The sequence below is a fragment of the Panthera pardus genome, unplaced genomic scaffold, assembly GCF_024362965.1.
Source record: "Panthera pardus isolate Hobbes unplaced genomic scaffold, ASM2436296v1 HiC_scaffold_18, whole genome shotgun sequence".
Classification (NCBI taxonomy): domain Eukaryota; kingdom Metazoa; phylum Chordata; class Mammalia; order Carnivora; family Felidae; genus Panthera; species Panthera pardus.
The window spans coordinates 351,238-377,839 of record NW_026526743.1 but is presented as its reverse complement, the minus strand read 5'-3'; the positions used below and the strand labels follow the sequence as shown (position 1 = coordinate 377,839).

The following is a 26,602-nucleotide window of genomic DNA, read 5'->3' as shown; positions in this document are numbered from 1 at the left end:
TCTGGGAAGTGTAGTCCAGGAGCGGGGTACAGTCGGGGACACTTCCGCTCCAGGAAGGCGAGGTCGGGGCCGAGATTGTTGGCAGGGAGGTGAGTTAACCCCGCGCCCCTGCGGTCCCTCCGAGCCTTCTCGGCCTCGGCGTGAGGCCAGCAGCCGCCGGGTCCTCGCTCCTGGGGCATTGGAGCCGCGGCGGAGGGCGGGGACGGAGGCAGTGGCGACGAAGCCTCCGCGTGGGGGCGGGCGCGCGTGGCGTGCGGAGTTTGAAGGTCTCCCGCGCTCTCCGCGCCCAGAGCTCTCCTCCCTCACCCCTAGAGCCAGCTGTGCGTGTGCCTCGAGGTGACACACTGGGCGAGTGATTAGCATTTCCCTGCCTCCGTTTCCCCCTGGCTGAAAAGGGTTAGTGCCTGCCCAGTAGTGTTCTTCTAAGAATTAGATGAGATTATATACGAAACGCTTAAAACCAGTGCCTAGTGCCTAGTAAAATGTTGGGTGGTGCCGGGAATGCTGTCATAATATCGGGCCCCCTGTTATTTAGAAGCTCCTGAGAGGCTGGCATCGGGGGCGTGGGGTCGGAGCCCCGGCTGCAGCTCCACTGGCCCTTCCCCGATCTCTGCTGTGGGGCCGTTCCGGGATTCCTGGACTCTTCCCAGACCCTTGATTAGGAAGGAGAGTTATCTTCGGCTGGATCCCGGGGAAAGTTCTTTGTGGCTTATCGCAGAGAAACAGTCCTGCGCACGGCTTCGCAGAGTGCCTGCGGTGTACTGAGTCCTTAAGTGTTGTGAACGTGTAATAGCTGCGTGTTGTTCATTTAAGATGCAGCAGGATTTCTTAGTCTGCGGTTTCAATCAGTCATTGCCTTCATGCATATGGGAGAGGAAACTTTGTTGAGCTTAATAACATGCTCAAGTAATTACACCTATTAAAATGGTGTCATTGGGGGGAAATCATGGCAGTTTTTCATTAGCAGCAGAACAGATTATCTGTGGGCAACCGGTCGGAATTAGACTTTCCTAGGGGCTCCTGGGTGGCTCAGTCGGTTGAGCCTGCAACTTGGGCTCGGTCGTGATCTCACCGTTGGTGAGTTCGAGCCCCGAGTCAGGCTCCGTGCTGGCAGCCCAGAGCCTGCAGCCTGCTTCGGATTCTCTGTGTGTGCCTCTCTCAAAAATAAATTAAACATTAACAAAGAATAATAATAATTAGACTTTCCTAGGGTATCGGTGACTCGCCACCTGGAGCCTTCATCTCTGAATGAGTGGGTTTCTGAAAAGATTTATTTTCTAGAAAGCACATTTGCAAGGGAAGTTTCGGGAAGCATGAAAGCATCTGCCTGTCTGACACCTTAGGGAATAGGGAATACCCGCATTATTATTATGCCCATTTACAGGTAACTGGATTGAGGCACAGAAAGATTAATAATTTGCTCAAGGTTTACACTGGTAGTGAGTAGAAAGTAGTAAGTGGAAATGCAGAGCTTGAACCCATGCACCTTGGCCCCGTTAAGTTATACTGCCTGCCTGCTTCTCATTTCCTCTGAGACCCAGGCTCAGGAATACTCTGGAAGCTACCAGAAGCACTTAGGTGAGCGACTGTTCCTGAGCTCAGGCAGCTGTCTGGGGGAGCCCAGAGGAAGCTGGAATCCAGCCCCTGGTCTACAGGGGCACCTCTTGGGGTTCCCACAAGTGCCATGTGGACTGACGGCTCTCTCACGACGGCTTTCCCATCCACAGCTTTGCCTTCCCAGAACTCTGCCCTTCCCCAAAAGGAAAAGGAGAAAAAAATGACCAAATTCCAGGTAAGTTGGTTTTGCCTTTCTGTTCCTTAAAATGACCTCTCGTTTCACATTAATTAATTAATTAATGCGTTTCTCGCATTAACCCCCTACTTGGGAAGGGTGGAAGCATTTACCCTCCTACTTGGCAAGAACCCCAGGCACTTGAATAATTGTTGTGTACCAGCCTCTTGTTTTTTGTTTATTGCCAAATAACAGCGTGAAAATTGATTTTTAAAAAACTTTAAAAAAAAAAAAAAACTTGCACGTTCTAAACATGTTTACAAATGAACAGTTTTAATTGTGCCGTATTCTTTCCCATTTGTGTTTACGTGTCTAGACTTGTAATCACAGTTTAAGTAGCATTTTGGATTTTTAAAATTTTATTTCTTTTAATGTGTATTTCGTTATCTTGAGAGAGAAAGAGAAAGAGTGTGAGTGAGTGGGAGAGGGGCAGAGAGAGAGAGAAGGAGAGAGAACCCCAAGCAGGGTCTGAGCTGTCAGTGCAGAGCCCGACGCAGGGCTCAGTCCCACGAACAGTGAGATAATAACCTGAGCTGAGATCAAGAGTCTCAACCCACTGAGCCACCCAGGTGCCCCCCATTTTGGATTTTTAAAATGCAACTTGATAATTACCTACAGTGTAAAAGGTCACATTATTTTCTGTCATTGACCTGCTGTTTTACCCCATTCTCCATATAAAACCCACATGGATTTTACCATTTTAGAGATGTTTACAATAACAATTTGCATACATATAACCTTTCACCCCATACAAAAATTCTGAGAAGTCAGTCGTTTTTTTTTTCTCTTGAAAGTTCTAGGGGCTCGATTGTTTTCTCACATGTGGTGCCTCATTCTTTGTGATAAGAATGTCTACAGTATGGCTTGGAGCAGCAGGGTCTGCCAGAGACTGAACTCAGAAAATAATTTTAGTTTTCAAACAGCAAGAGCTAGATTCTGAGAGCGCCTGGCTGGCTCAGGGTAGAGCGTGTGACTCTTGATCTTGGGGTTGTGAGTTCAAGCCCCACGTTGGGTGTACAGGTTACTTAAAAATGAATAAGTAAATAAATTTAAATACTTCTTAAAAGCTAGATTCCTTTTTTTTAATTCGAAGTTAAATCATGTGTGTATTATATAGTTAAATATTTGTTTTATTCATTGATGCGTTAGTATGTTTTGAAGAAGCACATTTTAAAAAAAAAATTTTTTTTTAATGTTTATTTTTTGAGAGAGAGAGAGAGAGAGAGTTTGAGCAGGGAGGGGCAGAGAGAGAGGGAGACACAGAATCCGAAGCAGGCTCCAGGCTCCCAGCTGTCAGCACAGAGCCCGATGTGGGGCTCGAACCCACAAGCTGTGAGATAATGACCTGAGCCGAAGTCAGACGCTTAACTGACTGAGCCACCCAGGCGCCCCAGCACATACTTATTTTTAAAAATCTTGAGCACTAGGGATTTGCCAGGCATTTACTCTGTGGGACAGCTGTGTGAGGATATACCTGGTCTTCTCTGCATTTTCACATGAAGAAACAGGTTTGTGAACCTTCAGATACCTCCTGAAATCCACTCGGTTCCCAGCTGACCCTAAAGTTCCCATTGCCTGTCGGGAGTTTCAGGTGTCCGATTAGGGTAAATGGAAAGACCCAGAAGAAAAAAGACTTCTCTGTTCGGGGACCTCGGGCCAGGCTAGATGTGTGCTGGCAGATCTGGTGGATGGGGGTCTCCAAACATAACATTGTCGTCACCTGATTCCTTTTCTTAGTGCCTGTCTCTTCTGTGTCAGACATGTCAAGTCGTTGTTTAGTACACAGGTGCTCAGAACTCCAGCTAGAGTTTTTATTTCCATGCAGAAAAAGTTATGACACAAATAGGAAACAGGAGTTGGGGGAGGGTGGTGGCTAAGAATTTAAACATGCTAGAAAAAAGGCTTGATATTCTCAGTAGGAATTTTACTGATGCATAAGATACTCCGGTAGGATTATGAACAAAGGAAATGAACAGGTAATATGTGAAAAAAAATGGAAAGATGATCTTTTATTATTATTTGAGAGTAGTTGCCACACTGTCGAAAAGACTACGTTCTGGTTGTTTCGTTTTGAAGATTTTATTTTTAAGTAATCTCTACACCATACGGGGGGCTCAGACTCACAGCCCTGAGATCAAGAGTCCCAAAGCTCCACCAACGGAGGCACCCAGGTGCCCCCCAGTTTGGGCCAGAGTGTAGAGAGTCCAGAATACTTGTAATCTTTTACAGGAAGAGTTAATGGGGGAAAATTGCCATTATGTTAACAAAATCAGGGTGCATATTTTTCAAGAGTGCAAATGCCACTTCCTGGAACTTATCCTAGGGAAGTAACAGGACAGTTGGCTGAGATCTGTATGAAAACTGTATAAAGGGCACGATGCTACCTGTATACAAGGTGTTTTTCTCCTTCTTCCCTCTCCTTCCCCTCCCCTGCACGGCCCTAGCGTGTTTGGTAAGACTGTGGAAGGGGAAGAGGAGAAACTATGAGAAGAGTTGCTCGGTTCCCTCAGAATCGGGAACGGCTTCCCCCGGATCTCCACCTTCTCCGTGCTGCCCCGCTCCCAGTGGCCACGGGGTGCGAGCTCGAGGTTACGTGTGCTTGGTGTTGTAGGAGGCGGTGACGTTCAAGGACGTGGCTGTGGTCTTCACGGAGGAGGAGTTGGGGCTGCTGGACCCCACCCAGAGGAAGCTGTACCGAGAAGTGATGCTGGAGAACTTCCGGAACCTGGTCTCTGTGGGTGAGCGCGAGACCTTTCTGTCACTCATCCCCTCGAGCAGGGTTTCTTCACCTTGGCACTGTTGGCATCGGGGGCAGATATTTCTTTGTTGTGAGGGCCGTCCTGTGCCTACTGGGATGTTGAGTGACATCCCTGGCCTCCGCCCACTAGTTTAAGGCTTCAGGGCTCCTCAGAGACCAGGGTTTCCCAGTCCCTTTAGAACACGGAGACGAGATGTTTCTAGTCTTTGTTCCGAGGCAGACATCGTCTCGTGTAAATGAACTATAAATGAACAGTTAAGCTTGTCTTCGCCTGGCTCCATATTTCAGGCATCTTTTTTAAACTTGTAGATCATGAGCCACTGGTGGGTCAGGACGTTCGTAAATGGCATCGACTGTCTTCTAATCTAGAATACTTACAGGACAGAGCTCCTTAGCGGGGGTTCACCTTGACGCGTTAAGTTCAGCTGTTTCCATTGAGGGGTGTCAGACGGGGAAGGATGTGAGGAAAACAGACGGTGGTTAGAAACCGTTCGTTTGGTCATTTATTTCAGTAATTTGTGTGGTAAGAATAGATTTCTAATGATGCCAAGCGTACCGCTCACCATGGGTCGTGACGGAAAAGTGTTTGGTAACCACTGCTGCGGGGCGGGGCAGAGCCTCACATTATGGGATGGGAACCCACGGTTTTCAGTACTCGCGCCCTTCGTGTTTTCACTCGCGTCTTCTCTTTCCACAGGGCATTCATCCTCCAAACCAGATGTGATATCCCAGTTGGAGAGAGAGGAAAAGCTCTGCACGAAGGAGATCCACACTCAAAGAGGTAGGCGCGGCTCGCGTCCTGGCAGGGGACGGTCCCGTCGATCTGCCTGCGTCCTGGCTGATCTTCGTGCAGCAGCCAGAGAGGCCCCTTGAAAACCTCAGTCCCGCTGCGTCACACCTGCTTCAGTCCCTCCCCGGGCTTCTCCTTTTACAGAATAAAACCCAGCGTGTTCCAGGGGCCTGGAAGGTCCTGTGGCATGGGCTCCTTCCCCCAGCCTCACCATTCATTCTACATTTTTCTCCCGTCACGTCCCCCTCCCTCTGTCTGCCAGCCTCACGGCACTCAGGTGCCTCTGCATTAGGACCTTTCCCGTTCTCTCCTCCGGCCGGAATGCTGCCAGCCCGTACACGTCTGACCGCTCTTGCTTTCTCACTCGCTCCTGTCGATCCGAAGTCCTTCTACCCAAGGCCTTATCCGACCACCACTTAAAATGCCATCTCCCTCCACTCGCCGTGTCCCTGACTTGCCTTCATTTGCATGTAACCACCAGACTTATTAGCATCTGGGATTTTTACATTGTGGTAAAATACACATAATACCCTTTATTTCAACCATCTTTAAGTGGGCCTTAGGTACATCCACACTGTCGCACAACCCTCCGTGCTGTCCCTCTCCAGAACGTTTCCATCATCCCACACTGGAACCCTGCGCCGTGAACAGCGCCCCCTGTTCTTCTCTTACCCCACTTCCTGGCGACCACTGTTCTCCTTTCCGTCTCTTTGGATTTGACTATTTCACGTACCTCATGGAAGTGGAGTCATGTGACATTTGCCATTTTCACCTGGTTTATTTCACTTAGCATAACGTCTTCAAGGTTGATTGTGTCGTAACGCATGTCAGAATTTCCTTCTTTTTTATGGCTGAGTAATGTCGCGTCGTGTGCACCTATCGCATTTTCGTCATCCGTTGATGGACATTTGGGTTTGTACCGTTTGGTTATGGTGAAAAATGCTGCTGTGAACATGGGTGTACAAATATCTGTTCAAGTCCTTGTTTTCCATTTTTTGTGTGTATACCCAGAACAGAAGTGTTGGATCGTGTTAGCAATTCTATTTTTTTTTCCTTGGGAGAGGAAGGGAGGGGGAGAGAGAGAGAGAGAGAGAGAGACTGCAAGCAAGTTGGGGAGGGCAGAGCGACAGAGAGGGGGAGAGAGAGAATCTTAAGCAGGTTCCTTGCCCAGCACGGAACCCCAGGGAGGCTCTATCTCACGACCATGAGATCATGACCTGTGCTGAATCGAGAGTCCGATGCTTACCCGACTAAGCCACCCAGGTGCCCCTGGTAATTCGGTTTTTAATTTTTGAGGAAGTGCCATACCGTTTTTCACAATAGCTGCACTGTTTTATGTTCCCACCAGCAATACACAAGGGTTCCAGTTTTCTTCATCCTCACCAACACTTGTGTTCTGTGGGTTGGTTTTTTTTTTCCCCTTAATAGCCACCCTAATGGGTGCAAAGCGGTACCTCGTTTTGATTTGCGGTTCTCTGATAACTAGTGATATTGATCATCTTTTCATGTGCTTAGTAGCCATTTGTGTTTCTTCTTTGGAGAAATATCTGTGCAAGTCTTTTGTCCATTTTTGAGTCCGAGTGTTTGTTTTCCTTTGAGTTTTAGGAGTTCTCTGCGTTCTGAATACCAGTCCTGTTTCAGATAATGTGATTTGCAAGTATTTTCTCATTTGGCGTGTGGCCTTTTTACTCTATTGACGGTGTCTTCTGATGCACAAGAGTTTTTAATTTCCATGAAATTTTCAAATTTGTCTGTGTGTTTTCTTCCCTGTGCCTTTGGTGTCCTAGCCAAGAAATCATTGTCAAATCCAGTGTCACAAAGCTTTTGGCGTATTCTTTCTTCTAGGAGTTTTACAGTTTTTGCTCCTATGTTCTGATTTTTGATGCATTTTGAGGTAATTTGTGAATATGGTATAAGGAAAGATCTGACTTCATGCTTTTGCGTGTAAATAGCCAATATTTCCAGCACCATTTATTGAAAAGACTGTCCTTTTCCCATTCAGTGGTCTTGGCACCCTTGTCAAAAACCACTTGGCTGTGTATGCAATGGTTCATTTTGGGGCCTTGTAGACTATTCCCTCGGTCTGTATGTCTTTATGCCAGTACCACACTTTTTTGACTACAGCAGCTTTATAGTAAGTTTTGAAATCAGGAAGTGACTACCTCCAACTTTTTTTGTTTTTTAAAGGTTGTTTTGGCCACTGGGGGTCCCTTGAGATTCCATGTGAATTTAGGATGGGTTTTTCTGTTTCTGTACTCTTGGGATTTTGATAGAGATTGCATTGAACCTGTAGGTCCTTTGACCACGTAGCACTGATATCTTAACTGTAGTAAACCTTCCAATTCAGGAACGTGGACTGTCATTCCATTTTTTTAATGTTTTTAATTTATCAATGTTTTGTACTTTTCAGTGTACATGTCTTTCACCTCCTTGGTTCAGTTAATTCCCAAGTTTTATTCTTTTTGGTGCTGTTGTATATGGATTTTTTTTTTTTTTAAGTTACATCCAGGTTAGTTAGCATAGGATTTCAGGAGTAGAATCCAGGCATTCATCCCCTGCATATAACACCCAGTGTTCATCCCAACAAGTGTCCTTCTTAATGCCCCTTGCCCATTTAGCCCATCCTCCCACCCACAGCCCCTCCAGCAACCCTCCGTTTGTTCTCCACATTTATGAGTCTCTTCTGTTTTGTCCCCCTCCCTGTTTTTATATTATTTTTGTTTCCCTTCCCTTATGTTCATCTGTTTTGTCTCTTAAAGCCCTCATAGGAGTGAAGTCATATGATTTTTGTCTTTCTCTGACTAATTTCACTTAGCATAATACCCTCTAGTTCGATCCATGTAGTTGCACATGGCAAAATTTCATTCTTTTTGATTAAGTAATACTTCATATATACATATGGTATGTATGCATATATATATTATATTATATTATATTATATTATGTATATTATATATACATACACACATATATACACATACCACATTTTCTTTATCCGTTCATCCATCGATGGACATTTGGGCTCTTTCCATACTTTGACTATTGTCGATAGTGCTGCTAGAAACATTGGGGTGCGTGTTTCCCTTTGAAACAGCACACCTGTATCCTGTGGATAAATGCCTAGTAGTGCAGTTGCTGGGTCATAGGGTCATTGTAGTTTTAATCTTTTGAGGAACCTCCATACTATTTTCCAGAGTGGCTGCACCAGCTTGCATTCCCACCATCAGTGCAAAAGAGATCCTCTTTCTCCGCATCCTCACCAACATCTGTTGTTGCCTGAGTTGTTAATGTTAGCCATTCTGACGGGTGTGAGGTGGTATCTCATTGTGGCTTTGATTTGTTTTTCTCGATTTCCTTTGCTGATTGTTCGCTCTTTGTATGTAGAAATGCAACTGGTTTTTGTGTGTGGCTTTGTGTCCTGCTGAATTCATTTATTTTAACAATTCTTATGTGGAATCTTTCAGGCTTTCTACATATAAGATCATATTATCTATGAACATAAATGATTTTACATCTTTCTTCCCAATTTCCATCACGCACCCCACCCCCAATTCTCACGACCATAAATCTGATCTCTGTTTCTGTAAATTTGATATTTTTAGATTCCACACATAAATGAGATCATAGGGTATTTGTCTTTCTGTGTCTGACTTATTCCACTTAGCATAACGCCCGCAGAGTCCATCCATGTTGTTACACATTTTCTTCTTTTTTATGGCTGAATCATATTCCTGCGTGTGTGTGTGTGTGTGTGTCTGAGTGACATTTCATTATCTGTTCATTAGTTACGAACACTTGGATGATTTCCATGTCTCAGCTATTGTAAATGATGCAGGGAACGTGGGGGTGTAAATATCTCTTTCGAACCGTGATTTTGTTTCCTTTGGAAATATATCCAGAAGTGGAATTGTTGGATCTCTTTTTTGATGCAAGTATTTACAGATAAAAATTTTCTTCTTTGCAATGCTTTCGCTGCTTCCCCTAAGTTTTGGTACCCTGGATTTTCATTTTCATTTGTCTCCAGATATTTTCTAATTTTATTTGTGATTGTTTTTCTTTGATTCATTGGTTATTGATAAGTATGTTTTGAGTTCCACATATTCGTCAATTCTCCAAGATTCCTGCTTTTGATTTCTAGCTTCAGTCCAGTGTGATTAGAAAAATTTGTTGTATGATTTCATTCAATCTTTTAAAAAAAATTTGTTAAAGACTTGTTTTATGGCTTCACATATGGTCTGCCCTGGAGAACGACTTGAGGAAAATGTATATTATGCTGTTGTTGGGTGGCATTTCCTGTGTATGTTAGGTCCAGTTGGCTTGTAGTGTTAAGTTCTCTATTTCCTTGATCTTTTGTCTAGTTCTATCCATTACTGAAAGCAGGATATTGAATGTTCCTTCTGTTACTATCGATAGCTATTTATCCCTTCAATTCGTCTATATTTGCCTCATATATTTGGTATTCTGATGTTTAGTATATATCCATTTGTAATTTTTATATCTTCTTGGCGCATTGACTCTTTTATCAGTACAGATTGTTTCTTATAAGTTTTTGACTTGAAACTCTTTTTTGTCTGACATCAGTTATAGCTATCCAGCTCTCTTTTGCATGGGATATCTTTCTGTCCTGTCACTTTCTGTTTTTCTTCTTCTTCTTTTTTAATGTTTATTCATTTTTGAGAGAGAGAGGGTGTGAGTGGGGGAAAGGCATGGTTGGGGGAGCAGAGGATCCATAGCCGGGCTCTGCGCTGACAGCAGCAAGCCCGATGCGAGGCTCAAAGTCATGAACTATGAGATCGTGATGGGAGCCAAAGTTGGACACTCAGCCGACCAAGCCACCCAGGCACCCCTGTCATGTCACTTTCAAGCTATGTGTGGTCTTAGATATAAAGTCTCTTGTAGACAGCTTATAGCTGGATCATGTTTTGTTTTGTTTTGTTTAATCCATTCCTCCAATTTATGCCTTTTGATTGGGGAGTTTAATCCATTTACATTTAAAGTAATTATTGCTAGGGAAGGACTTTTGCCATTTTGTTATTTGTTTTTATATTTGTTTCAGGTATATCATAAAGCTTTTTTGGCCCTCTTTTCCTTCATTATTACATTTTGTGTGTGTGTTTAGTTGACTTTTTTTTTTTTCTTTTTTTGTAGGGACACATCTCAATTCTATAATTCTGATACCAGTTCTAATAAGTGGAGGTTATTGCCATACTAAGCAATTAGTCAAGATTTCAGCTGCGTGTCGTACATTTCAACTCAATTCTGACACCATCTGTCTGGATACAGCGTCAGATCCTACAGGTTAAGGGCTCAGTTCTATAAGATCCCCACCCCTCACCCTTCACCCCCTTTCAGAGGCCAGCGATAAGGCCAGATTGTTAACTGTGCTTCAGAGGTTCCCTCAACCCCAACCTTGGGTTCAATTAATTTGCTTTAGTGGCTCACAGAACTCAGAGATACCGTTTACTCACTAGATTATCAGTTTATTACAAGGGGATACAACTAAACAGCCACATGGAGGGGACACGTAGGGCAAAATATGTGGGGAGGGGTGTGGAACTTCCAGGCACTCTCTGGGCTCACCACTCTCCCTGCATCTCCACATGTCCACCTACCTGAAAGTTCCCCAGACCCCCTCCTTTTGGGTTTTTATGGAGGCCTCATTAGTTAGGCATGACCGATTAGGTCATTGGCTGTTAGTGATTGGTTCAGCTTTCTGGCCCTCTCCCTTCCCCCAGAGGTCAGGAGGTGGGACTACAAATTCCAACCCTGTAATCAAGGCTGGCTTTCATGGCAACCAGCCTCCCATCCTTAGAGGATTTCCAAAAGTCACCTCATTAACCTAAACTCAGATGTGGTTGAAAGAGGTTTGTTAGGAAGTATAGGACACCCATCTCACCTTTATGGAAATGGAAGGATTTCAGGAGCTTAGGAAAAGAGACCAAATATTATAACAAAGATGCTCCCATTGTTCTTTTCTCTTAGGAAATTCCAAGGATTTGGGGATCTGCGGGCCAGGAACTGAAGACCAAAATATGTATTTATTATAAATCACAATATCACATTTTATAGCATTCAGTGGATAGGTTTTATATGTATCTTTAATTTTTCAGAAGTGTTTTATTTTTTTGACACTATATATTTCATTTCTCAGTTGTTTGCTTCTGTCTCCTAGGAATACAGTTAATTTTTGACATCAACCTTGTAGCCTGCAGTCTTCCCATATTGGTATATTCTAGAGGCATTATTGCACATTCCTAAAGATTTTCTATGTAGAAGATCATGATGTACAAATGTATATTCTTTCTTCTTTCCAATCTGAATGCCTTTGGTTTTTGTTTTGTTTTCTTGCTTGCCTCAAGGCAGGTGAACAGCGTCAGTCTTTTCAGCACTGATAATGGCGTCGTCAGCTGTAGGTTTTCTTTTTCGGTTGAGTTCCCTTCTGAGTTTCAGAGTTTTTATCATGAATGGGTAATAGTATACGCATATACATCTTTCGTAAAATACTGAGGTGATCATTACATTTTCTCTTGTATGTTGTAAATACGATAAAATACATTGGCGATTTCACATGTTAAAACAACCTTGCGTTCCTCCTATTAAAACCCAAAATTCGGCTGACTAAATTTTAAAGATCTTACTGGCTTTATTCAGTGATTCCTGAATCAGGCAGCATTCATGAGAGCAGATAGAAAAGCTCCCCCAGGAGCTATATAAAGTAAAAGACTTACAGGCAGAACGGAACACGGACAAGGAAGTTCTGTGAGGCACAAAAGCAGGTTGGTCATTTGCAAGGTTACTTTCCCTGTAGAGGATGGCAGGCTACCTAACTAGAGCAGATCGGGGCTTGGTTTAAGATTGCATTTCTGGGTGAGCCAAAAATTATACTAAGTCTTGGTTTGGGGGCATGAGGCTTAGCATATGCAACTCCATTTGGGGCCTGTCGTCTTGTCTTTAACGCTGGGATTAACCCCACCTATTCATGATGTACTACTATTCTTTTTATTATGTTTGTAGAAACAAACAAGATTTGTTCTTTATTAAGGATATTTGTACTTTTGTTAGGGGGGATTTTGATTCGTAACGTTCTTGGGACTTGATATCTTTGTCTGGTTTTGATGTCGAGGTAATACTGGCCTTACACAAGTGACATTCATGTGTACCTTCCTCTTCTGTTTTCTGGAAGGGTTCGTGTAGGACTGGTATTACTCCTTTCCTGAGTGCCAAGTGGAATCCACTGGTGAAGTCGTCTGGTCTTATTGTGAGAATGTTTTTATGAATTAAATTCCTGAACTCTTTAGATTTTTTGCTTTTCTTGCTACAGATTTGGTTATTTGTATGTTTCAGGGAATTAGTACATCTTATCTAAATTGTTGAATATATCCCCTTATTTTAATGCCTCTAAGATCTGTAGTAATACCCTATCTTTCATGACTGATACTGAGTTTTCCCTATTGTTTGTTTCTATTTATCTGATTTTTACTCTTCTTTCCTGCTCTTTTCACGGCTTCTTGAGATGGAACCTCAGGTGTTTGATTTTAGACCTTTCTTATTTCCTAATGTAAACGTTTAAAGCTATAAAAGTATCTCTGAGTGCTATTTAACTGCACGCCAGAAATGGTGATATAATGTTCCTTCATCATTATCTCAAAGTGTTTTCTAATTTCCCATGCAATCTCCTGTTTGACGTGTGGCTTGCTCAGAGTGTATTTAATTTTCGTATGATTAGGACTTTTCTGGATGTCTTCACTGTTGTTTCAATCTAGTCTTTCTATCGACATCTAGTTGGCATACGGTGATACGTCCGTTTCAGGAGTGCAGCATAGAGAGTAGACAACCGTATGCGCTGTCTGCCATCTGTCACCATACAGCACTGTTACGACCCCATTGCCGTACCTTTCATCCCTGTAAGTCACCCATTCCGAAGCGGGACCCTCTGCTTCCCACTCGCCTTCACCTGTCTTGCCCATCCCTCACGCCCCTCCAGCGACCACTAGTTCCCTGTATTTGTGGGCCTGCTTCCATTTTGTTCGCATGTTCTGACTGTTAGATTCCACCTGTAAGTGAAATCAAGTTATTTCTCGGACTCAGTTCACTCAGCATAACACCTCCTAGGTCTATCCATGTTGTTGCAAATGGCAAGATCTCACTCTTTTTTATGACTGCTATTCCGTCGTGTGTATGTATGTCCGTGTGTGTGTATGGACACACATACACACCCCACATCTTCTTCATCCTGTTGATGGACACTTGGGCTGCTTCCATGTCTTGCCTGTTGTAAATGATGCTGCGGTAAATATAGGGGTGCGTGTATCTTTTTGAATTGGTGTTTTGTTTTCTTTTGGTAAATATCCAGTAGTGGAATTACTAGATTGTATGGTAATTCTATTTTTTTTTTTTAATTTTTTTAAATGTTGATTTATTTTTGAGAGAGAGAGACAGAGCAACAGCAGGGGAGGGGCAGAGAGAGAGAGAGAGGGAGACACAGAATCTGAAGCGGGCTCCAGGCTCCGAACTGGCAGCACAGAGCCCGACACGGGGCTGGACCCCATGAACCGCGAGATCATGACCCAAGCAGAAACTGGATGCTTAACCGACTGAGCCACCCAGGCGCTCCATATGGTAATTCTATTTTTGATTTTTTGAGGAACCCTCATATGGTTTTCCACAGTGGCTGCACCAATTTACATTCCTACCAGCAGTAGGCAGTGGTTCCTTTTTCTCCACGTCCTCATCAATGCTTATTATTCATCTTTTTGATACTAGCCATTCTGACAGATAGGATGTGATATCTCAATCTGGTTTTAATTGGCATTTTCCTGATGGTAAGTGATGTTGGGTGTCTTTTCATGTCTCTTGGCCATTTATATGTCTTCTTTGGAAAAATGTCTATTCAGGTCTTTTGCCGGCTTTTGAATTGGGTTATTTGTTTTTTTGGTGTTAAGTTATATGTAAGTTGTTTATACGTTTTGGATATTAATCTCTTCTCAGATATATCATTTGCAAATGTCTTTTTTTATTAAGGAGGTTGCCTTTTTATTTCACTGATGGTTTCCTTGGGTGTGCAAAAGCTTTTTATTTTAGTGTAACTCCAGTAGTTTATTTGTGCTTCTGTTTTCTTTGCCTGAAGAGATAGATGTAGAAAAATGTTTCTAAGGCCAGTGTCGAAGAGATTGCTACCTGTGCTCTCTTCTAGGATTTTTAGGATTTCGGATCTCACACTTAGGTCTTTAATCCATTTTGACTTTATTTTTGTGTGTAATATAAGAAAGTGGTCCAGTTTTCCCAGCACTAGTTATTAAAGGGACTGTCTTGGCGCATCTGGGTGGCTCAGTCAGTTAAGTGTCCGACTCCTGATTTTGGCTCAGGTCATGATCTCACAGTTCTGAGTTCTCTCTCTCTCTGCCCTTCCCCTTCTTGCACGTGCACACAAGATCTCTCTCTCAAAGTAAATAGACTTTAAATAAAAGAAAGACTGTCTTTCCCCCGTTGTATATTTTTGCCTCCTTTGTCAAAGATTAATTAACCATATAAGCAGGGGTTTCTTTCTGGGCTCTCTCTTCTGTTCCATTGATCTCTGTGTCTTTGTGCCACTACCATACTATTTTGATTACTATAGCTTTGTAGTGTATCTTGAAACGTGGGATTGTGATACCTCCAGCTTTATTGTTACTGCCTTTGAATTTAATTCCACTCTGGTCAGAGAACATACTCTTTAGTGTTCCAGTCTTTTGAAACTTTTTTCATAACCCCTGGACACGGTTATTTTGATGGATTTTGCATGTGTATTTGGAGAAAAAAAATGTGTGTTCTATAGTTGGGTGCAGTGATGATCTATAAGTTTCATTTTAGTTAAAATGGTTAATTTTAAGGGTTCAGAGTTTGTATTGTTTCACTGATTTTTTTTTTTTATGGTCAAATTGTTTCACCAGCTAAGAGAAGTGTGTTAAAATCTCTAACTCTAGTTTTGTCCATCTCTCAGTTTCTGTTTTTGCTTCTTGTGTTTTGTAGCCTTTGTTAGATACATATGCGTTTGTAATTTTTACACCATTTTGCCATATTGACCCTTTTATTATGGCTCTCTCTGTCTTTAATAGTGTTCTGTTTTTGTTTCCAGTTTGTATTCAAATTCCAGTTAATTAGCATCAAGTGTAATATTCATTTCAGCTGTAGAATTTAGTGGATCCTCATTTACATGCAACACATGCAACACCCAGTGCTGATCACAAGTGCCCTCCTTCATACCCATCACCCATCTAAGGCATCCCTTTGCCCACCTCCCCTGCAGCAACCCTCAGTTTGCGCTCTAGAGGTGAGAGTCTCTTACGGTTTGCTTCCCTCTCTTTTGTTTTCCTTCCCCTTTGCTCATCTATTGTGCTTCTTAAAATTCCACATGTGAGGGAAGTCATAGAGTAGTTGTCTTTTTCTGATTTATTTCACTTAGTATCATACACTCTACCTCCATCCGCATCTATTTCGTAGAGTCTCTTTTTATCTGATACTAGTTTAGCCACTCAATCTTTCTTAGGCTTTGCATGATATATTTGTATGTCTTTTATTTTTTTTAACGATGCATATTTAGAATAGGTCTCTTGTTGACAGTGTATAGTTGGATCTTTTCTTTTTACGTGATCTGCCAACATCTGCCTTCCGATTTTTGGGTAGTACATTTACACACAGTGTAGTTATTAATACGGGTGTGTTTACATTCATCATCGTGCCTTTGGGTCTTCTCTCTTTGCTCATCTGTCGTTTTCTGTAATATTTTGGGCAGATTAAATATTTTTTGGTGTTTTGCTGTAATGCCTCTCATGACTTCTGGCTGCTGCTTTTTTAGTCCAGGCCCTGGGGTCTTTGCTACGTCTGCATAGTCGAGAGATCGGCCAAAGATGTGGGTAGGGTTTATAGTCCTAGTTAGGGACGGACCCTCTGTGGCTCCCTTACCTTTGATTTTTCTCCCCTAAATTTCCAGTGGTGTTTCTGACCTTGAGTTGTGACCTTTGACACTTCAAACCGTGTTTGGGTTAAGTAATAGCACTGAGTCAGCAGAGACTCAAACTCACAAATTTTACCCTGTGCCATTAATGGTGAGATTTGGGATTTGGGAAAAACTTAGATTAATCTTACTTCTGTGGCTTTCTGGCTTCCAGGATTTCCATCCTAAATTTCCTGTTCCCCAGCCCTGAACAGTTTTGGCTTTTTCTTGCCAGATCTGGAAGGGGGATTAACTTGGGAAGCACTCTAATACAAAAGAAATCTTTAAAAGTTGTGCACACTTCTCATGCCCACTTGTAATCTCTCCCTCTCTCCCCTTCTTCATGTCCCACACCCGTCCCCAAGCAACTACTGATCTACTTTCTGTCACTCTACAGGACTTTTTTTTAATTGAAAAAAAATTTTTAATGCTTAATTTTGAGAGACAGACACAGAGTGCAAGCAGGGGAGGGCCAAAGAGAGAGGGAGGCACAGAATCTGAAGCAGGCTCCAGGCTCTGAGCTGTCAGCACAGAGCCCGACGCGGGGCTCAAACTGACAAACCGTGAGATTGTGATCTGAGCCAAAGTCAGACCCTTAACCAACTGAGCCACCCAGGGGCCCCTAAAACATTTTTTAAATCATATGGTGTTTTTTCTTTCCCTTGGCTGTCTTATTTTACTCAGTATAGGTTGAGATTCACCCGTGTTGTTGCATCTATCCATAGTTCATTCCTTTTTATTGCTAAGTAGTATTCCAGTGTGAATATACTACCATTTGTTTATTCATTCACCTGCTGATGGGTTTGTCCAGCTTTGGGCTATTACGAGTGAAGATGCTGAATATTCTTATATATGTGTGTGTGTATTGGCATACACCTTCATTTTTCTTAGGCAAGAATAACACATGGAATGGTTGCATCTTGTGGTTGGCATATATGTGTTACTTTTTATTTGTTTTTTTCCACTGGCATGTATTTAAGTCTATAAATACATTTTTATTTTTATTTTCATTTTTTTAAATTTTTTTTTACATTTTATTTATTTTTGAGAAACAGAGTGAGACAAAGCGTGAGTGGGGGAGGAGCAGAGAGGGAAGGAGACACAGAATCTGAAGCAGCCTCCAGGCTCTGAGCAAGCGGTCAGCACAGAGCCTGATGCGGGGCTCGGACCCACAAACTGTGAGATCATGACCCGAGCCGAAGTCGGACGCTCAACCGACTGAGCCACCGAGGCGCCCCTATAAATACATTTTTAAAATAGGTTTTATTTTTCACCTAACTTTTGGGTTCACAGCAAAAGTGAGCAGAAGATACAGAGAGTTCCTCTAGACTACACCCACGTGCAGGCACACACACAGCCTTCCCCTGTCAACATTTGATACTAGAGTGGAACTTTTGTTGCAGTCGATGAACCTACCGTTCATCACGGTAGGTTCACCGGGATAAGGTTCCCCGGGATACATCATCATCGCCCAGTGTCTATACTTCAGAGTTTGCTCTTGCTGTTGTACATTGTAGGAGTTTGTACAAATTTATAGTGGTATGTATCTACCATTACGGTATGATCCAGAACAGATTGCCTTAAAATTCTCCGTGCTCTGTTAATTCCCCCTCCCCTCTAAACACTGTCGACTAGCGATCCTTTTGTCTCCATAGGTTTGCCTTTCCCAGGATGTCAGCTGGAATTGTAGAGCTTTCAGCTGTTTCAGATTCACTTCTTTCACTTAGCAATGTGCATTTAAAGTTCCCTCAGGACTTGATAGCCCTGTTCCTTTTAGCGCTGGACGATAGTCCATTGTCTGGACGTACCACAGTTTATTCATCCATTCGGCTTGATGGCTTCCAAGTTTTGACAATTACGAATAAAGCTGCCGCAGACATCTGTGTGATGATTTTTTTTTTTAATTTTTTTTTTTCAACGTTTTTAATTTATTTTTGGGACAGAGAGAGACAGAGCATGAATGGGGGAGGGGCAGAGAGAGAGGGAGACACAGAATTGGAAACAGGCTCCAGGCTCCGAGCCATCAGCCCAGAGCCTGACGCGGGGCTCGAACTCACGGACCGCGAGATCGTGACCTGGCTGAAGTCGGACGCTTAACCGACTGCGCCACCCAGGCGCCCCCTGTGTGATGATTTTTGCGTGGACATACGTCTTCCACTCACCTGGTAAGTACCAAGGTGCACTATTTACTTTTGTGGTTTTGTAAGAAACTGCCAGACTATCTTCCAAAGTGGCCACACCATTTTGCGTTTTCAGCAGCAGTGAATTGAGGCTTCCGGTTACATACTCACCAGCAGCGGTGTCGACCTTTGGGATTTGGGCCATCCTAATAGGGGGAGTCGTATCTCATTTTGATCTGCAGTTCACTAAGGGCATGTGATGTCGAACACCTTTTTCGGAGGCCTGTTTGCTCTTAGTGTATTTTCTTCGCTGATGTGTCTGTTCAGGGCTTTTGTCCATATTTTAAACACATTGTTTTCTTATCGTTGGGTTTGATGAGTTCCTTTGCCACATCTATTTTTTACAAATATCTTCTCCCTGACTCCCCTTATTCTCTTGACGCGGCTTGCTCAGAGCAGAAACTTCATTTAGGAGTTTGCTACTTTTGCGTTTACATTAAGGTCTGTGCTTTGAGTTCATGTCTGCAAAAAGCTTCAACTCTCCATATGGATTTTTTTTTTTTTTCCGCACGTGAATGTCCGGTGGTTCTAGCACCGACTGCCTTTGCTTCATTGTATTGCCTTTACTCCGTTGTCAAAGATCAGCTGATTATATTCGCTTGAGCCCTATTTCTCACGTCTTTGTTCCACTCCATTGGTCCATTTCTTCTGTCGCCAATTCTACACCACCTTGAATACTGCAGCTCTACGGAATAGGTCTAGGTGTTGCCTAACGCGTCTTCCAACCTTGTAATTCTCCTTCAATACTGTGTTGGCTCTTCTGGGTCTTTTGCCTTTCCGTGGAAACTTTTAAATCCATTTGTCGATATCCACCAGATGTCTCGCCGGGATTTTGATCGGGATTGTGAAGGACTGACATCTCGACAATCTCGGGGCTTTTTATCCCTGAACATGGACTCTTAGGGGGTGCTAATGTAAATGATAATGCTATCGTAATTTCCAATTCCACTTGTCCATTGCTTGTGTATAAGGGAACAATATACTTTTCTGTATCAATTTTGTGTTCTGCATCCTTGCTATAATTGTTTATTAGTTCCAGGAGGTTTTTTGATTGATTCTTTGGGGGGTTTCTACATCGACAATCACATCATTCTCCAACAACGTTTTATTTCTTCCTTTGCAATCTGTACCCATTTGCGTTAGCTGGGACTTACAGTACAGTGTTGAAAAGGAGTGCTAAGACATTCCTGATTTTAGCGGGAAGGTTTTATGTGTCTCACAAAGATACTAGTTAGATGTCCTTTCTCCAGTTGAGGAATTTCTTCTATATTCCTGGTTTGCTTGAGAGTTTTTATTATAAACAAGTATTGGGTTTTATCAAATGTTTTTTCTCTGTATCTTTTGATAGTCTTATGTGATTTTTCTGTAGTTTTTTCATGTAATGGATTAATTTTCCAGGGTTGAACCTTTCTTACATGCCTAGTATGCTTGACCAGAGCATCTAATTCTTTTTATGCATTGTTGCATTTGACTTGCTAATATTTTTGGAGGATCTTTGGTGTTGATGAAATATATCAGTCTGTAGTTTTCCTGTAATATCTTTGTCTGATTTTGGTATTAAGGTAACGATGGCCTCATAGAATGAGTGAGGAAATATTCTCATTGCTTTTGTCCTCTGAAAGCTATTGTAAAGAAGTAATATAATGCCTTTCTTAAACGTTTGGTAGAATTCACAAGTGAACATATCTGGGCCTGGTGCTGTTTCAAAAGATTAATGATTCAGCTTCTTTAATAGATACAGGCCTAGGGCCCCTGGGTGGCTCAGTCAGTTAAGTGTCCGACTCTTGGTTTGGGCTCAGGTCGTGATCTCAGTTGGTGAGATTGAGCCCTGCATCAGGCTCTGTGCTGGCAGTGCGGAGCCTGGTTGGGATTCTCTCTCTGTCCCTCCCCTGTTCGTGCACGCTCTTGGACTCTCTTTCTCTCAAAAAAAGTAAACTTTAAAAAAATACAGATGTAGGCCTATTCAGATTGTTTCTTCTTGTATGAGTTTTAGCAGATTGTGTCTTTCAAAGAATTGTTCCATTTCATCTAGATTATTAAATTTGTGGTCCTGGAGTTATTCATGGTATCCATTTGTTATTCCTTTCGTGTCCATAGTATCTGTATTGATGTCTCCTTTTTCTTTCCATTTTATGGCACTATAATTGACATATAGCACTGTAAAATTTTATTTTATTTTTTTTAACGTTTATTTATTTTTGAGACAGAGAGACACAGAGCATGAACAGGGGAGGGGCAGAGAGATAGGGAGACACAGAATCTGAAACAGGCTCCAGGCTCTGAGCTGTCAGCACAGAGCCCGACGCGGGGCTCGAACTCACGGACCCCGAGATCGTGACCCGAGCCGAAGTCGGCCGCTTAACCGACTGAGCCACCCAGGCGCCCCAAGCACCGTAAAATTTTAAGGTGTACATCATAATGACTTGACTTAATATTACAAAATGATTACCATAGTAAGTGTCGTTAAAATCCATTACCTGTTAGAGGTTTTTTAAAAATGGGTTTTTTCCCTTGTGATGAAAACTTTTAGGGTTTATGCTTTTAGCAACCTTCAGATAGGTCACATAAGCAGTGTTAACAATATTCACCATTCCAGTACTTATTTACCTTATAATTGGAACTTTGAGCCTTCTGGTCCCTTTCATCCAGTCCCTCCATCCCTGGTAACCACAAATTCGATCTCTTCCTCTGAGTTGTTTTTACATCTACCTATAAGAGAGATCATACGGTATTTGTCTTTGCCTGACTTATTTCACTTAGCATAATGCCCTTGAGGTCCATCAGTGTTGTCATAATGGCAAGATTTCATTCTTTTTTATGGCTGAATAATATCCTCCCCCCCTTATACACGACCCGGTTTCTTTATGCATTCATCCATCGATGGACCCTTGTTTCCACGTATTCGCTGTTGTAAATGCTGCTGCGGTGACCATGGTGCAGATCTCTCCGACAGGCTGATTTTGTTTTCTTCAGATATATGCCCAGAACTGGAATTGCGAGGTCCTGTGGTAGTTCTGTTTTAGATGTTTTGAGGGCCCTCCTTACTGTTTTCTGTACTGGCTGCACCAGTTTACAATCCCAACAACAGTGCACAAGGATTCCCTTTCCTCCACATCCTCACCAGCACTTATCTCTCGTCTTTTTGATGCCAGGAATTCTAACGGGCATGAGGTCGTATCTCCTTGTGGTTTTGGTTTGCATTTCACTAGTGATGAGCGATACTGGACATCTTTTCACGTATAGGTTTCTCCTGCTCTCTGAACGTAGAGGGTTCCTATGAAGTCTTCTGTGAGCCAAAATGGCTTAAAGAAGCAATTACCAGGACACCTGGGTGGCTCGGTGGGTTGGGCATCCGACTCTTGATTTTGACTCAGGTTATGATGTCACAGTTATGAGATCAAGCCCCGCATCCGGCTCTGTAGTGAGCGTGGAGCCTGCTTAAGATCCTTTTTCTCCCTCTCCCTTTGCCCCTCCCCCTGCTCACATGCTCCCTCCCTCTCTCTCTCTCTCAAAAAAAAAAAAAAAAAAAAAAAAAAAAAAAGCAGTTACCAGTCATTTATATGGAACATTTTTGACTGTTTTGACTGTTCCCAGACCCAGAAATGACCTCTCTCTTAGGCTTTCTGCTACCTAGGACACATCTTGCTCGTGGGTGCACAGATGAAGCACGGGTGCTCCCAGCCACGGTTAAGGCTATAGTGGCTTCAGCACTGAGATGCTGCCTTTAGTTCCGGAGCTTAGCCGTTGGCCCCTTGGGGCATGCGCTGCCTCTGTCACGGCTCACCGCAAAACGAAAGCTAAATGCTATTTTCACTTTTCACCTTTTCTCATAAAAGTGAAAACGCTCTTCGGATTTCTTGTGGTTTAGCAAATGCCAGGACTCATGTACGTTCTTTGTAAAAGTTAAACGGTGTAACACGCGCTTTCAAAAAGCAGGTGGTGCCTTGGGGCGCCTGGGTGGCTCAGTCGATTGAGCGTCCGCCTTGGGCTCAGGTCACGATCCCGCAGTCCGTGAGTTCGAGCCCCGCGTCGGGCTCTGTGCTGACAGCTCGGAGCCTGGAGCCTGCTTCAGAGTCTGTTTCCCTCTGCACCCCCCACCTGTGCACGCATGCTGTCTGTCTCTCTCTCAAAAATAAATAAAAGACCTGAGAAGACCTTAAGCCCTCACTCTGGGCTGATCCCAAATTTCCTTCCCTTTTAAGTGTGTGGGTTTTTTTCCACTGGATATTCTATTGTTTGCTGTAGACCTTTGTTTTTCAGATATTTTAGCTAGTCTCTAGTGTTTTTTTTTTAATAAAAATGTTTCCTTTGCGGAACAAGGGCTTGGAGCTTCTTAGTTCACCACCTTGCTGATGTCAGTCTCTCTGTCCCTGATTCTTTATTCTCTTTATCCCTTCAGGAGGCAGGAATCAAAACGAGAAGGAGACTCTTCACGAAGCAGGAGTAAGGTGCCTTTCATTGGGAGAGTTTTCATGTTGGCAAATCAAGAGACATATCGTGAGCAAATTAACCAAAGATCAAGACTCCAAGATAAATCTTCAAGGAAAGAGTTCTGAGTTCCCTGAACAGTGTGATGCCCCCTGTCGAGTGGGAGCAGGAATATGTATTCAGGCTTCCGTGGAAGACAGCTGTATAATGAACCTTATAGAGGATCATTCCAGTATTCTTGAAAATCAAGAATTTCTGGCCGGGAGAGTTCAGAATTCTTGGAGTAAAATCTATCTCAGCGAAACACAGAATTACCAGAGAAGTTGCACGCAGACTCCGATGAAAAACCAATTATGTATATTTGCTCCGTACGTTAACCTCTTTAGTTGCATGTTGCACCACCACGATGGCGCTAAACCTCACAGCGAAGACTGTGGTAAAGACCTCTTAAGGGTGTCCCCGCTGGTCCAGCAGACCTACCGCTGTCGTCAGTGTGAGAAAGCATTCAACGATGGCGCCAGTCTCGAACTTCATCAGCGGGTACACTCGAGAAAGAAGTCCTCCGAGTACGGCGCACACGAGAAGGACGCCCGCTATAGCTCAGCTCTGCCCGTTCCACAAAGTGTTTTCGCGGGGAAGAAACGCTATTGGTGTCACGAGTGTGGGAAGGGTTTCAGCCAGAGCTCAAACCTGCAGACTCATCAGAGAGTGCACACAGGGGAGAAGCCCTATTCGTGCCTTGAGTGCGGCAAGAGCTTTAACCAGACCTCCCATCTTTACGCCCATTTGCCTATTCACACGGGAGAGAAGCCCTACAGATGTGAAAGTTGTGGGAAGGGCTTCAGTCGTAGCACAGATCTTAACATTCACTGCAGAGTCCACACCGGAGAGAAACCTTACAAATGTGAGGTGTGCGGGAAGGGCTTCACCCAGAGATCACATCTTCAGGCCCACGAGAGAATCCACACCGGAGAGAAACCGTATAAGTGTGGAGACTGCGGTAAACGCTTTAGTTGCAGCTCCAATCTCCATACCCACCAGAGAGTCCACACGGAAGAGAAACCGTATAAGTGTGACGAGTGTGGAAAGTGCTTCAGCTTGAGCTTTAACCTTCACAGCCATCAGCGGGTCCACACGGGAGAGAAGCCATATAAATGCGAAGAGTGTGGGAAGGGTTTTAGTTCAGCCTCAAGTTTCCAGAGCCATCAAAGGGTTCACACGGGGGAGAAACCGTTTCGCTGCAACGTGTGTGGTAAAGGCTTCAGTCAGAGTTCCTATTTTCAAGCCCATCAGAGAGTCCACACTGGAGAAAAACCATACAAATGTGAGGTGTGTGGGAAGCGCTTCAATTGGAGCTTGAATCTTCACAATCATCAGAGGGTCCACACAGGGGAGAAACCTTATAAATGCGAAGAGTGTGGAAAGGGCTTCAGTCAGGCCTCCAATCTTCAAGCCCATCAGAGTGTCCACACTGGGGAGAAACCGTTCAAGTGTGACGCGTGCCAGAAGCGATTCAGTCAGGCCTCCCATCTTCAAGCCCATCAGAGAGTCCACACGGGAGAGAAGCCATATAAGTGCGATACATGTGGCAAGGCCTTCAGCCAGAGGTCAAATCTTCAAGTCCACCAGATCATTCACACTGGAGAGAAACCGTTTAAATGTGAGGAGTGTGGGAAAGAATTCAGTTGGAGTGCTGGGCTCAGTGCTCATCAGAGGGTCCACACAGGAGAGAAACCTTATACGTGTCAGCAGTGTGGTAAAGGCTTCAGTCAGGCCTCCCATTTTCACACGCATCAGAGGGTCCACACTGGAGAAAGGCCATACATATGTGATGTGTGTTGTAAAGGCTTCAGCCAGAGATCACATCTTGTGTACCATCAGAGAGTCCACACTGGAGCAAATCTGTAGAAGTGTGAGGTGTGGGGGGTGGCCTTCGGTTAGAGTTCACATCTTCATCTCCATTGGAAAATCGACGCTCGTAATTGTAGAAAGTTCCTTCAGAACTCAGAAGCCTCCGGGAATCTTCACATGCAAGCCGCTCTGTGAAGCGCTCTCTTTTAAGGACAGCTGGGTGCCGAATTCTTTGCGAATCGGATGTCACAGACGAGAGAAAACCTTTTCCGTAAACACGGCCAGTGTTTGTGCCGGCATTCTGAATGTCCCAATTTTTCGAGATGCAACAGAAAAGAACTTCAAAATTCACCCCAGTCTACCCAGGAAAGAGGCCTTATAAGTGAAGATTAGGGGCAGGACTTTTAACAAAAGTATAGTGATGGACAAGTAAAATTAATGTCGGTGGCAGTGTAACCTCCATGTAGGGAGGGAGGTTTTTCACTACTTTATCTCTACTGTGTAGAAAAGTGCGCTCGGCTCGTAAGAGATGCCCAGCAATTACCGGACAAAGTGGAGAAAATCTGTCATGAGGACAGATACAGTAAAACCTTGGTTTTATGTGTGCCATACGTGAGCATAATTCATTCCAGAAACATGCTTAATCCAAAGCAGTTGAATACCTAAGCCAATTTCGTCATAAGAAATAACTCGGATGATTTGTTCCACAACCCAAAAATATTCGGATGAAAAGGATTACAATACTGTAACAGAACACAAAATCATAAAATATAAGGAAAAATAAATTAACCTGCACTTACCTTTGAAAACCTTAGTGGCTGGTGTGAGGGAGACAAGAGAAAGGAGGGTGACTGTGTAGGATGACCGTCACAGTCACTAACGGAATCACTGCCATCTGTTGGTTCAATGGACTCTTCTTCTGCACAGGGCCCTTGTATGTGGTCGCACGGATGTTGGCTACAGTACAGTATTAATAAACTCTTGTCATATACTGTATTTAATGTAACTGGCAAGAAGGCAGCAGAGGAAAGGGTCTCTAGCTGTAGGCAGCCTGACCTAGAATGAAGCAAAGCCTTCTTAAGCTTACTCTTGTATGGAAAAGCAAGGGACTGTCCATAGGTGCTTTGAAGTGATAAAAATACACTAGTGCCTGTTGTGGGTACCTTCCAACATTCTGAAAAATCACTGATTTCCGCCGAACACCACAGCCTGAGACTGAGCATCTGAGCCTGGGAATCCTTCGGTGAGAGAGCGAGAACCATTGGCTCACTTGTGATCACGTGACACTGGGCATCACATACGACTCGTATTGCAAGACATCCCTCGTCTGTCAAGTGAAAACGTATTAGAAATGTTTGCCCGTCTTGTGGAACATTCGCAGAACAAGATACTCGCAGTCCAAGGTTTTACTGTATTTGAAAATTCTACTCCCCTACCCTGAATTCATAATAACATACTTCAAAGGAATCCTGCAAGTAGCCTTAATGAGATTAATTTCAGGAGATACTCAAGTACAGAAAATTACATAATACTGCCATCCACAATAATGCAAACTGGGATGGCACTGGTGAATGGCCCCCATCCCCAGTCTGGCCCTGGTTCTTTGTAGTGTGTCAGCCCTGTTGTACAGTGTAATATTTAATGTTATTTGTATTTTATAGACTGAAAAATACTGTTTTTAAGCAATCTAATAACATGATACAATTTATATGCTTGGGAATTTTGGACCCTAATCCATTAAGGTAGATTTCACTGTTAACTCTTTAAAAGTGTTGAATAGTTACTAATGACAAAAAGTTTTTTAGTAAACTTGAATTGTTAATAATCGGTT

At 43.3% G+C, this 26,602-nt stretch overlaps 1 protein-coding gene across 1 annotated transcript; it reads left to right on the top strand.

Annotated features, from left to right (window-relative positions):
* Positions 1 to 26,596, top strand: ZNF235 (zinc finger protein 235). Its single transcript, XM_019434557.2, has 5 exons — positions 1 to 89; positions 1,728 to 1,792; positions 4,404 to 4,530; positions 5,248 to 5,331; positions 22,892 to 26,596. The coding sequence occupies exons 2-5, from the start codon at positions 1,778 to 1,780 to the stop codon at positions 24,826 to 24,828; spliced, it is 2,163 nt and encodes a 720-aa protein (XP_019290102.2). The 5' UTR covers positions 1 to 89; positions 1,728 to 1,777; the 3' UTR covers positions 24,829 to 26,596.
* The last annotated feature ends 6 nt before the right edge of the window (positions 26,597 to 26,602 follow it).